This window comes from Columba livia, chromosome 27, assembly GCF_036013475.1.
Source record: "Columba livia isolate bColLiv1 breed racing homer chromosome 27, bColLiv1.pat.W.v2, whole genome shotgun sequence".
In the NCBI taxonomy this organism is placed as follows: Eukaryota; Metazoa; Chordata; class Aves; order Columbiformes; family Columbidae; genus Columba; species Columba livia.
Window position 1 is genome coordinate 117,477 of NC_088628.1, and position 12,436 is coordinate 129,912.

The 12,436-nt window shown below is 57.7% G+C and overlaps 1 protein-coding gene across 1 annotated transcript; it reads right to left on the reverse strand.

Moving 5' to 3' along the window:
* Window positions 1–1,189: 1,189 nt before the first annotated feature.
* On the reverse strand, window positions 1,190–12,436 carry MEX3D (mex-3 RNA binding family member D). The gene is made up of 2 exons (XM_065041976.1): window positions 11,815–12,436; window positions 1,190–2,868 (listed from the first exon to the last, which is right to left on the reverse strand). The coding sequence occupies exons 1-2, from the start codon at window positions 12,311–12,313 to the stop codon at window positions 1,598–1,600; spliced, it is 1,770 nt and encodes a 589-aa protein (XP_064898048.1). The 5' UTR covers window positions 12,314–12,436; the 3' UTR covers window positions 1,190–1,597.

Sequence of the window (12,436 nt, forward strand, 5' to 3'; positions counted from 1 at the left end):
TGCACACATTTCTTATTATATTTGTAAACGAGTTTTTTTTCTCTACAGGTATTACTTCCAATTAGTGTTCCACTATTTATATTCCACTCTTTTTAGTTTTATTGTATAAATCGGGGGTGCCGCGTTTCGCAGTAATCCCGGGCAATCTGGGCCAGGCTCTCACCACCCTCAGTGTAAAAATGAGTCACCTTACCACTGCAGGGGGCTGTCGAACCAGAGAGGAGCAGAGGGGCAGAATCCCCCCCAAACCTGCTGCCCACAGGGCTGGGGATGCAACCCAAGATATTTATTATTTCTGGGCTGCAAATGCACATTGACAGCTCATGTCCTATTTTTCATCCCCCAGCACACAGGGCTGCGTTCCATCCCTCCACCCCAGCCTGGATTGATATGGGTGGGTTGTCCAAACCCCGGTGCAAGGCTGCCAAAAAGCCACCCCCCAGCAGACAGACGGACAGGCAACCCAAAAGCAGAGCAGGGTGTCCGGTCCCAAGGACCATGGAATGGGCAGCGAGAGGCTGCAGGGAGTGAGACACTGTAGGCAGCACATGAATTCATATATAGTAAAAAGTCTTTATTAAGAAGGCTTTGAAGTCAAAAAATAAAACTCTTGATACAATTTTCATAACCGTCAAGTCAGCTCAGCAAATATATAATCAGTACTCTAGCCATGTAAGGTTAAAGGTCCGTTATTTTCTTTTTAAAATAAAATATATTTTAGTTTTTTAAATTTATTCAATAAAGTACATATTTTCCTATAAATTCCCTACATATACATAAAGAGGTAAAAAATAAAAAAAAAAATAAAACCTAAAACAAACAAACCAAAACAAAAAAACAACCGCAAAATAAAAAGAAGATAGAAATTTGTCTGGTTTTTGTGACATGGCGTGTTCACCTTGGCCCCTCCGCCCCGTGAGCTCCCCCGCCCGGCCTGGCCCCGCCAGCCATGACCCCAACCTCTCATTACACATTTTTGGGCAGTTTTCACATTGGCAAAATAGAAGATAGACCTGCATTACAAAAAAAAAAAATATATATATATATATATTTATAGAACCATCGAGAATCATCCAAAAAAATAACTACATACAAAAAGGACAACAACAAAAAAATTATAATAATAATAGAATGATTTTAAAAAAATAAAAGACAACCCTTGCGTGTCCTAAAATAAAAAGTGCAACCGGACCTTTTCTTTCTGTTTATTTAACTTTGCAAACTGAATACTGTTATTTTGGGAAGGACTGTTGAAGAACAGCTGGGCTTCCTCCCCCTAGCGGCCACAGCCAGGTGAAGAGTTAAAGCTATTCTGTAAACATCGGAGATGCCTCCTCTCTGCAGTTTCACACCCTCTTCCTCCTCATCTTCATCAGCCCCCTCCCCCACCCCTCCCGACCCCCGATTTTTTGGCCACCCCCCGCCCCGCCATCCTCTCCAGTCAGCACACAGCAGCCTCTCCTTCCCCCCCCCACCCCCTGCGCCCACTGGATCCGTTATTAAATAAAAAGGTTGATTTAAACAGTTTTCCGAGTCCTTAAAAATAAGTGTTGGGGTGGAAGGGGAGGGCTGGCAGCCCCGGCAAGCCGCGGCCTGGCTAAGAGAAGATGTGGATGGCTTGCGTGGCGGGAGTGTGGCATGCGGGGCACTCGGGCTCGGCTTTGCCGCAGATGCGCATGGCGCATTCCATGCAGAAGAGGTTGTGGCCACAGGGCACCAGGGCGGCGATCACCTCGCTCTCGAAACACACCATGCACTCCCGGGAGCTCTTGCGGGGCCCATCCGAGCTGCTGGAATCGGTGGGCGAGCCCGAGGTGGCGGAGATGCTGCCAGGCAGGGAGGAGGAGGAGGAGTAGCCGGTGCTGTTGGAGAAGGAGGACAAGGAGCCCTGGGTGGGCAGCCAGGACAAGGTGCTGACAGGGTCGCTCTGGATGCGGCGAGCTAAGGGGTGCTCCAGGGCTCCCCCCCCACCACTCTCAGGGAGGGTGGGCGAGTGGCGTGGCGTGGCCGTGCTGCTGTTGCGTCTCTGCGAACCGTTGATGGAGGAGCAGCTGCTGAAGGCTTGCAAGGGGTTGCCCGAGCGTTCGAAGGGTGACCAGATGGTGGTAGTGGGTGTTGTGAGGTCGAGGGCCAAGAAGTCGAAGCCAAAGTCACACTCCTCAGAGCCCAGCGGGGCCGGGGGCTCGCTGAAGGTGAAGCTGGAGCTGGTGCTGTAGGGGCTGGTGGGGCTGGCATCCGCCACCCGCCCGCTGTAGAAGGACTCAGTCGAGGTGCTGCCCAAGGAGCTGAGGCTGTCATTGCGCAGGGCGGCCGAGGGGCGGCGGGCAGGGTGGGGGGCTTTGGCCCACAGGCCACCCGTGCTGCCCTGCAGGTCCAGGCAGACGTCAGTGCCGTTGGAGTGGAAGTCGTTGTCGGCGTTGACATCAATGAAGGAGCCTGTCCGCATGGTGATGTGCGCCTCGATCTCCTCCCTCGCCCGGTCCACGTTCTCGGGCATGCCCGTCACCTCGAAGACGGGCTCCTTGTCCCGGCTGGGTGTCACAATGTAGGTATGTGTCTGCTGCTGGATCCGCTTGATGGTGGCTCCTTTGGGCCCCACCACCAGCCCCACCACACGGTATGGGACCCTGACCTGGATGGTGGTCTGTCCCGGCAGGTTAGGGGGTCCCTGCATCGCTCCCGTCAGCCCATTCACTTTGTTGCGTGTCGCTCGGATCATGGAAAAGTGCTCAGCGGCCGAGAGGATCTCCCTTTTCGCCATCTCCACATCCTCCTTCCTCCCAGTCACAATGAAAACAGGCTCCTCGCCCCTGACCGGCGTCTTGATGTAGGTGTTGGTCTTGGCACGAAGGGCTTTGATTTTGCAGCCTGCAGAGCAAGGAGAGAGAGAAAAAAAAATGACACATCAAAGCTGAGAGCTCGCGTGGTCACCCTGCTTGCCCAGGATGGGGAGATGCGCGAGCAGCCAGAACCAGCAGGTCCCTTTTGTTCTGCACCCGCAACACAGACACCCTTGCAGAGAGGGGTTCCTCCTGCCCCAAAAGCAGCTGGGGGGTCACAGATTGGTGCTGGGGGCTGCACCAGCTCATCTGAGACATGTCAGGCTCCTGGCACCGGCCTGACCCTCTGCCACCACTTCCTCTGTGCTGCTGTGGGGACAAAGACCTGTGGAACACAGCCTGACCCGGCTCCCGAGCGCTCGGACAAAGCTGGGGCAGAGAGGGGACTTGGCAGGTAGCCATGAGGGCACTGCTGGGCCACCGAGGGGATGGGAAGCCAGGTTTATTCAAAAAGTGTTTGAGGTGCAAAGCAAAAAAAAGACACAAGATGGAAGGGAAGGAAAAGGCTCATTGGGGTCCTGCAGGTTTGTCAACACCTCTCAGCCAGCAGATGAACTCAAGAAACAGCCCTGGCTGTGCCCCCAATGGCAGCAGTGATGGCCCCAGAGGGATGGGGGATCCAGGGCTCCCCACAACCAGGCAGCACAGGCCCCCCAGCCCTGAGAGGGGAGACCCCAGACAGAGGCTGCAGCATCTATCAGAGACAAAGGGGCTGCTGGGACATGATATAGCAGGAGACCACGGCTTTGATACCAGCTCTGCCCTCGCCTGGCACAACGCTGGGCTCAAAGAATGTCCTGAGTTGGGAGAAACCCACAGGGATCATGGAGTCCGACTCCTGTCCCTGCACAGGACACCCCACAGGTCACCCCGTGTGTCTGAGGACGTTGTCCAGTCTCTTCTTGAACACTGTCAGGTTGGGGCCGTGACACCTCCCTGGGGAGCCTGTTCAGTGTCCAGCACCTCTGGGGAAGAACCTTTTCCTCATGTCCCACTGACCCTCGCTGGCACATCTTCTGCCATTCCCTGGGTTCTGTCGCTGGTCACCGAATCCCTGCCCCTTCCCTCCCATGTGTGAGCTGGGTTCCAGCAGAGAGTCCCCGCAGCTCCCATCCCGCTCCTGCTCCACCCAGACCGGTCACTGTGGCTCTCATCGAGGAGCCACCCATGGCCACAAGTGCAGCATCGATCCCTGGCAACCCCAGTGCTGCTAATTGCACCCATTCCACCTGTGCTCCGGTGCACAGGCTTAATCAAATTCACATGAGTCGGGTGCAGTGGGAGCTCAGCCCAGCCACCCTCTGCTCCGGTACACAAGGGCAAGGGATCCCCCATCTCCCACCCCCACGTATCCGCTGAGCTCTGTGGGACACCCAGAGCAAAGCTGGGAGCCCGCAAGGGATGAGGCTGCTCCATCGGAGGCCTGAGAAGGTCCCTGAATGCCGCAAACACTGCTGCTGCAGACCCACATCGACAAACAGCCGCACACGGTGAGAGCTCAGCTCCATGCACACATATGGCCAAGGTGCTGCAAGCGCACAGCTGGCTCCTCCACAAACAGCTCGCTCGGGCACTCATCATCATCCTTCTCATCCTCCTCACAGCACACCCTGAGGAAGGGCAGACAGCTCTTCCAGCTGCCAGGCTGAAGGGAGAGCCCTGAGGAGGATAAAGGGACTCAGGATGATCAGGCAGGTTTGTCCCAGTCAGGGAAATTGTCCCATGCTCGCAAGCAGCTGGATTAGCCAGCAGAGCCGTGACGGGGCCATGCTGCTCCCGGGAGACATGAGCATGTGCATTTACCAGGGCACTGAGCATCATGAATAATCAGAAGTAAAAAACTGTCAAAATAAGTTACTAGCATCACTCCTGAGTGTCACAGCCCAGCTTTTTGGCAGCACTAACCCCTCCGATAGCCACATCCAGGGAGCCGCGGGGTGAGGACACCGTCTTCTCCAGACATTTCCTCCAAAATCCTCAAAGCAGCTCGTACCAGCCAGCGTGGTCCCTGCCCGGCGCCCCGCTGCTCTGGGCTGCTGGTAGCTCCACATGTGCCCTGCAAAGGTCCCAGGTTGGGGAGGATCTGGGGGGGGGAACAGGCAGATAAACAGCCAGACAGAGACCTGCTGAGATCTCCCTCCTAAGGGGAGAAACCCTCTGGATTTCATACAAGCCAGGCTGAAAGCGTTTGGCAGCCACCTCCAAGCACTTGTTGCAAATCAATCCAGCATTCCTCTCACCTTTCATTGCTCCAGGGATTCACTCCTGGCTTGAGGCAGTGGGACGAGCCCAAATTCAACCCAAATTCAACCATTTGTGCAACCAGCTGGGCTGCGGACAGCACAGAGCTGCCCTGTTCCCCAGAGCTGGGGAAGCCACTGAGGAGACACATGGAGGAATGTGCGTGGAGAAGGGTTTGTCCAGGCTTTTCCTAATTTAAGACAACAACTGGAAGGTGTATTTATGGCCTGGGGCATATGGTGGGGACAGCAATGTCCAGTGACTGGGGCGGGGCAAAACCAGCAGCCATCAAAAAGGTGAATTTTTTTTAAGCATGTCGCAGTTTCTGCGAGGCTGCCCAGAGTGAGGTGCCCATGACTCCCACATCTCCCTCCCCAATTTATTCTGGTACCTGCTATAAGTTCACACCCTGCTCAGCAAACAGGGACACACGCGCTGGCATCGGGACAGGGAGTCACCGTGGGCTCTGCCGCTGCCTCCCGCAGAGACCAGCATCGCATCCGAGGTCCAGAAGTCACCCTTTGGAGCAGGAAGCAGCAATTTCAAGATCCAAAGGTATCAGGCAGCTGCAAGGAGCTGCTCAGGAACCACGTCCCAAGGGGGTACAGAACAGCAAAGCTCTTCTCCACTGGTGAGACCGAACTGATGCTATGACAGCGCAAAATTGAGAAGTTTCTACTTGTGAGCCCTTCCTAGGGGCAAAGCCAGAAACCTGGGTTCAAAATTGAAGGGGTGCCTGGCTTGGGCAGGTCTGCCCTCCTCAAACAAGCAGGGCAGGAACAACACACACAGCCTGTGGTTGCTGGATGCTACCGGGGCCACCGCGGCACAGCAAAAATGCACCACAGGTCAGAGCTGGTTTTATCAATCCTGGTATAAAAGGACAGTGACAGGTCTGGGACAGTGGGGGAGCTTGGTCACTACCCCACCATGGGGGGAACATCGGCCAGGGAAGCTGCTTGCCCCAGGCCATGTGTTGGTATTTGCAGCAGGAGCCTCAGCACAAGGAGCCTTCATCACCCTGACGCACGGGTGAGAGCTCCGGATGGGCACACTGCAGACAGAGCCACAACAGCACCAGGGTCTCCCCAGGGACCAACCTGTCCTGCTGCTGCTGCCGACCCCAAACTCCACCCAAGTCACCCCCCGGGGCTACAGGGACTCCCAGACAGCAGGTCTGAAATGTCCCGAGTGGGAAGGATAAGCATCCTCTGGCTGGGATTCAACCAGAAAAGCATCTAAATCCAGATGGCCCAGTGAGGTCTTCAATGCCAGAACTGGGGAGGAGATACAACCTCACGACGGCACAGCCCCTGTCCCCATCGCACCCACGTCTCCTGGCCACAGCTGCTCCTGCCCACGCCCAGGGACACACTGACACCCCATGGCCAAGCTCCCCAAAGCTCCCTGAAAGCCAGACGTACTCAAACGGCACAACACAGGTGGTTTAGCCAGCAACCTGCAACTGGCAGAATGATCCACACCAGTATGAAACATTTCAGGTGAGTCTCCACAAGCCCCCACCCAAGCATGCAGCGATAACACCATCCCTGACAGCTGCACCCCTCTGAAACTGGTGCCGCACAACCTCGCTGGAACGGGACCATGGAGAGGACCAGGGGCCACCTGGCACTGCTGGTGACCCCACCACAGACACATCCTCACCCCAGCATCACCAGATCAAACACGGTATCCCAACCACATGGCAGAGATCGGTATTCCCATATTTTACGTTGCCAAGGGCCGGTGCACAGCATTTTGAAAAGAGACCCTTAAGATCATCTAATCCAAACATAACCTAAATCTAGCACTAAACTATGTCCCTAAGAACCTCATCTACATGTCTGTTCAACCCCTCCAGGGACGGTGACTCCACCACTGCCCTGGGCAGCCTGTTCCACTGCTTTACAACCCTTTACATGAAGAAATGTTTTTTAATATCCAATCTAAACCTCCCATGGCACAACTAGAGGCCATTTCCTCTTTTCCTACCAAGAGAGGAGGAAAACAAGGGGCCAGACTTTGCTACAAGTCTATAAGCAAGGTGGCTTTAAAAACACTTTTCATATTCAAAACAAAACATCCCCAGAGGTGGGGGCAGACCCAGGGGTGCTGCAGCCCCAGCAGACCCATTCTCAACACCAGAGCCCAGGAGCGGCTCAGTCACTACGTTACAGCCTTTGTCACAGCTCCATGTCCCCACTGGCCCAGACGCATCAGGACAACCTGAACAAGACAAGAAACAGAATCCCCGGGGATTCTCCCCAGGATGATGCGGTGATGGAGGCAGCAACTCTGGAAAAGTGGCTGCTCTCCCTGAACATCCTCTCTTGGTACCACCAGAGAGGACTTCACCCTCTGCCAGGAGCCTCGGTCAGACCAGGGCTGTGACCATTGCAAGAGCTGATGAAAACCAGCCCAGCACAGGCTGAGGCAGCGGGCAGGACGTGTCTCTCCATCCTCTGTGCCCCTGCTGCTCCCCAGGCAAGAGAAGAGCCCTGACACAGCTCAGCCTACTTGCTGATCCCCAGCACCTGCTCTGACATCAGGAGGTCTCCTCCATGTGAGGACAAAGGCAGCAGACCAGACCTTGGCCAGACCGCATTTCTCCCCAAGGAATTTTGTGCTTGCAGCGCCCAGTCCGAGCTGTGAAAACCCAAGAAAGAGCAAACGGAGCTTTTCTGGAGAAGCCTTTGATAGCGTCAACCAGAACTGTTCCCAGGAGCCAGCTGATGCCTTGCATCCAGCCCTCTGGAGTGTGCTAAAATGATGCGGAAAAGACGTTACCCATCCTAAAAGGATGCAGAAGAGACATTACCCTTCCGAAAAAGATGCAGAAAAGATGTTACCCTTCCTCTTTCCCAGCTCTGCACCATCTCCTGGCCTCAGATCCGGCATCACGGTGCTCCCAGTCCCCTTTGTTCCAGGCAAATGGCACAAGATGCACCAGGACCAGAGCCAGCCGTGGAGAAGAACACGTCGCATCTCCATCGCACTCACCTCCCCTTTCGCAGAGCTCTTCTTCCCACCTCTCTGGAAACAGTAATTAATTCAGCCTCACAACCACAGCGTGGGAGAAAAAGCACATCGCAACTTTGTTTCTCCTCCAGACCCGGGAAAAGCCAGGCAGCGCCCGGGCGAGAGAGGAGGGAGCTGGTGCCAGAGCAGAGATGCGACGGCAGATACTCCAGCGATGCGATCGATCTGTGCGACTGACTTCAGGAGTTTCTGGCTCTGCTACGACTCGGAGGAGGGAGAAGGCAGCCAGGCCGGCCCCGAAGGACGCGGCGTGATGGGCAGAGGATGCCAGAGAGCAGCAGCCTGGGGCTCCGGAACACGAGCGGATTCATCACAGCGCCAGCCATCCACTGCAAGTTTACAGATGCTTGGACTGGCGCAGAAACTGAGGCCCATGATCTCCCCGTGCATCGTCCAAGCGCCAAAATGCTGAGCTCTGGATGGGATGAGCTGCCGTGTTTCATCCTGGATCTCCCCTTCAAGCACCCCAGCGTCTGCTACAACGGCAAATTTCCCGAATCCTTCGCAAAGCTGCCAACAGCACCTGCATGTTGCAGATGGGGAAGTGGAGCCCGGGAGAGGAGTCGTGGCGCGTTCCACCCCACAAGAGCCTGGGGCTTTCGGCTGCACCAGCCGCTCGTCACCCTCTTGATCTCATTTGGGCAGAAGCTGCTGGAAACACAGCCCCAAAGCTGGGACACCAGGTAGCAACACCGGCACGGTGCCACCATGCAAGAGCCATGGCGATTCTAACGTCCAGCCCGCCCCATCTCCCTTTTCCCCCATAATTTCCATCATCCCCACTGCTCTTTTTGCTGGTTACTGGTGTGGTGAGCCCACAACACAACAATCGATGCCCACAGCACTTTTTGGGGAACGCCCCTCCCACGGCAGGCGTCACAAATGGGCTTGCATGCAAAGACAGGGCCATGCAATCCTGCCAGGCCACGCTGCCTCTGGGCTGCCGTGCAGGCAGGGAGGAGAAAACCCACAGATCCCAGCTGGCAGACATCGCTAAACACCGTGACCGGTGCTGATCTGGACAGGGGGGTCATGGCAATTGGCCCTCCAGCTCAGAAAACATAGATTTGCTTTACACAACAAAGATCTACCTGCTGAGCTGCTGCTGCTCCCTTTGGAAAGGGCTAAATCAGTGGATCTGGAGGAGAGAAATTGGAAGAAAAAGGAGAAGGAGGAGAAATTGCGATTGACAGCATTTGTCCCACCTCAGCCCACGCAGGATAAAGTGCATTGGTCTGACGGGCAAAGCGCTGCTGCAGCTGCCGGCACCTCCCAGCCATGGCCCCGCTCACCCCAATGGCTCTGGGGACAGCAGGACCTGTCACAAAGTGCCCCAAGAGCTGCTCCGCAGAACACGGTGGATGGGGAGAAAAAAAACAGCCTAGCTCCAACTCAAGACCTTTTTAGGGCACCCGATATCTACATCTTCATCCCTCCCTGTGTTCCAAGTGCAGCGGCACCACAAGCACCTGCTTTGTCCTCAGGTCATTGCGTGGTTAAGCAGCGCAGGACACACAAGAGTGACAGGGACATGGTCTGACCCAGCCCCGCAGTGTCACCAGCTGCACATGTCCCCACTGGGATGATGCCAGGCCTGACGAAGCACCCCCAGGGCTGGGCTCCACGCTGCTGCCACGGGGCTACCGAAGACCGAGGGACATTCACACAGGAGGACCTGGGGACCAGAAGGACCTGGGAACCAGCATGGGTGCAAGAGCGTGAGGCGATCAAGGAAGGCTCTGCTTGTTTTTGAGCTCAGCACCAGATCCTGAGGCAGGAGCTGTGAACGACCTCAGCATCACCCCTGCCTGGGCTGCATCAGCCTCGCACGTCCCTGATTTGAAAAAGCTGCCGGTAGCACCCGAGAGCAGCCAGAGCACAAAGACAGCCCTGTCCCGTTGGATGCTGCCCAACCGCACCCCCTGCTAGCGAGAAACAGGGGTGCCAAATGCCAAGCCCCCCTTCATGCCAAAAGCCCAGCACAACAGGGCCACGGGACAGCATCTGAACAGGCCAGGAGCTGCAGAGAAGACAAGACCAGGAGAGGGGCAGGAACCACCTTGGGAAAAACCCCTGGGAGAGCTGATCCTGCCTGGGGCCGGAGCAGCAGCAAGTAACTCCAGCCCATCGCTGCCCCAAGTCCCCTTCAAGTCCATCAGCAGAACACGGTGCCCTCCCACATCCCTCTTCTAGCTGGTACAATAATTTCTTTTGCAGCTCTTTTCCAGGAGCCAATGGAGCTCAGCAAACACCCAAACTCTGCACAAGGTGTCCAGGGCAGGCAGCCGGGTGCACATTTAACTCGCCGGGGTGCAGGGGCACAGCACTGGGACCTCATCGCAGACCAAACACTCAACCCCGGCTGCTGCGAGAACGGGTGCTGACCCAAACACAGCCATCCCTCCAACCTCCCAGAACTCGCGGAGCAGAGGCTTTTTCCAAAACACAATGGATGCATTTACGGGTTCACTTTCAAGTTGCTGGACCCCAGGCTTCCGCAGAACCTGCTGGCGAGGCCACTGAATCCAGGTCCCCATCCAGCCCAGGGAGAAGTGGGATTCCTGCTGAGCAGGGCCGGTGCTGTGCTCCCCTCCTCCAGTGACAGAGCCGGTTGTGCCGCTCGGCTGCCCCAGCCGCGATCGGCAGCCGGGGGGACCCTCAGCTGGGGCAGCAGGACCAGCCAGGGGTGTGCGGAAAGTTGAGAGCCGCGAAGCGGGGCTGGCTGGGAGGCAGCGCAGGCCAATGGGAAGCGCAGAGCATGATGTCACCGCGCTCATCACAGCATGGCTCTGGCTAACAAAGAGAACAATGAGGCTGCCCAGCTCCCCGCTTCCCCCCAGGAAAATAATGCCCCCCAAGCCCCCCAGCCCGCAGCCCCCGCGCCGGGGAGGGTCGGGAACCCCAAAAGCGAGGGCACAGCTGGAGTGCCACAGCCCTGCATGCACAAAACACCCCCAGATCGGGCTGCCCCTGAGCCGCGCTGCCCATTGCCGGTGGGATTCCTGTGGGTAGCAGCCCACCTTTCTTTTTTTTTTTTCCTTTTTCCCTGTAAATCCTCTTCCCTGAGGTCTTTTTCTTTTTAAAGGTGAAAACTCTGGTTAAGGGGTTATTTCAGACCTCCTCCAGACAAAGCCCACGTCAGGCACACCCACCGGGGACAGCGCTGGGGTACGCCCGGGCGTCCTTTTGTGACAGCTGAGAGTGAGCAGGGCTTCAACCTCATCAACCAGCGGATTAATTACCATTTCGATATGAACTCTGAGTTATCGAGGATCATTTACACGCTAAGAGCTGGAGGAAGGGGGGCGGGGAAGACTCAACTACAATAAAATTAAAGCTTTCGTGTCCCGCCTGTTCCCAGGACTTGCACGGCCGGGGAACTTTCCGCGTTTCTCCCCCCCCCGCCCCGTGCCGTTTTGCTGGCTTAAGAGTTTAATTAATATTTACGGAAAAGCAACAAAGAGCAGCAGCTTCGGTGCTGAAACCCGCGGCGAGGGCGCGTCCGCGGGAGGAGTTCCAGGGCCACGGGATTTGTCGCCGTTAAGTTTCCGCCTCCGAACGGAGACAAAGCCCCAAAACTGACCCAAATGCAGCGGGGCCGGGCGGGCGAGTCCCGCGGAAGGCGGAGCCGCAGCCCCGGGCCGGACAAAGCGGGGGGGCCCCCGGGGGTGTCCCCACGCGGGGCGGCGGTTACCTTGCCGGCCCACGATCTCGGCGACGTGCTCGGAGCTGGGCACGGGCACGCACTCGGTCATGTTCACGCTCTTCTTCCTGCTGCCCAGCGGCTCTGCCAGCAGCGCGGCGGGCGGCGCCAGGTGCGGGGCGAAGTTCCCGAAGGCGGCCGGGGGGGAGGCGGTGCCGGGAGCCGGGGGGGAGCCGCCGCCGCGCTCCCGCGCCTGCAGGCCGCCCGGCCCCGCTCCTCCTGCCACCGCCTCCGGTTCCTCCGGCCCCGCGCCGCCCGCCTCCGCCGCCCTCAGCCCGCGCTCGCCCGCCTCCTCCAGCCCCAGCAGCGAGAACTGGTCCAGGGCGAACCTCAGGGCGGCGGCTTCGTCCTGCGCCGGCGGCCCCTCCCGCTCGGGCTCCGGTGGCGGCGGCTCCTGGCCGGCGGGCGGCGGCGGGCTGAGCAGCGCCAGGCAGCGCGGCGGGCCGCGAGGGGGCTGCCCGCCCTCGGGCTGGTAGATGGAGCCGGGCATGGCGGCGGAGCGGCGGCCGGGGAGCGGAGCGGGCCGGGGCGGTGGCGGTGCCCGCCGCACGCCGCCTCTCTGCGCGCGCCCCCCGCCGCGCCGCCCCCGCCCCGCCCCGACGTCAGCCCGTCC

Bases quoted from the DNA above. Each gene is read 5' to 3' on its own strand.
- MEX3D (XM_065041976.1), bottom strand. From the start codon at position 12,313: ATGCCCGGCTCCATCTACCAGCCCGAGGGCGGGCAGCCCCCTCGCGGC. The intron at 2,869-11,814 runs GTAACCGCCGCC...CTTGCTCTGCAG, and splicing joins CGAGATCGTGGGCCGGCAAG to GCTGCAAAATCAAAGCCCTT.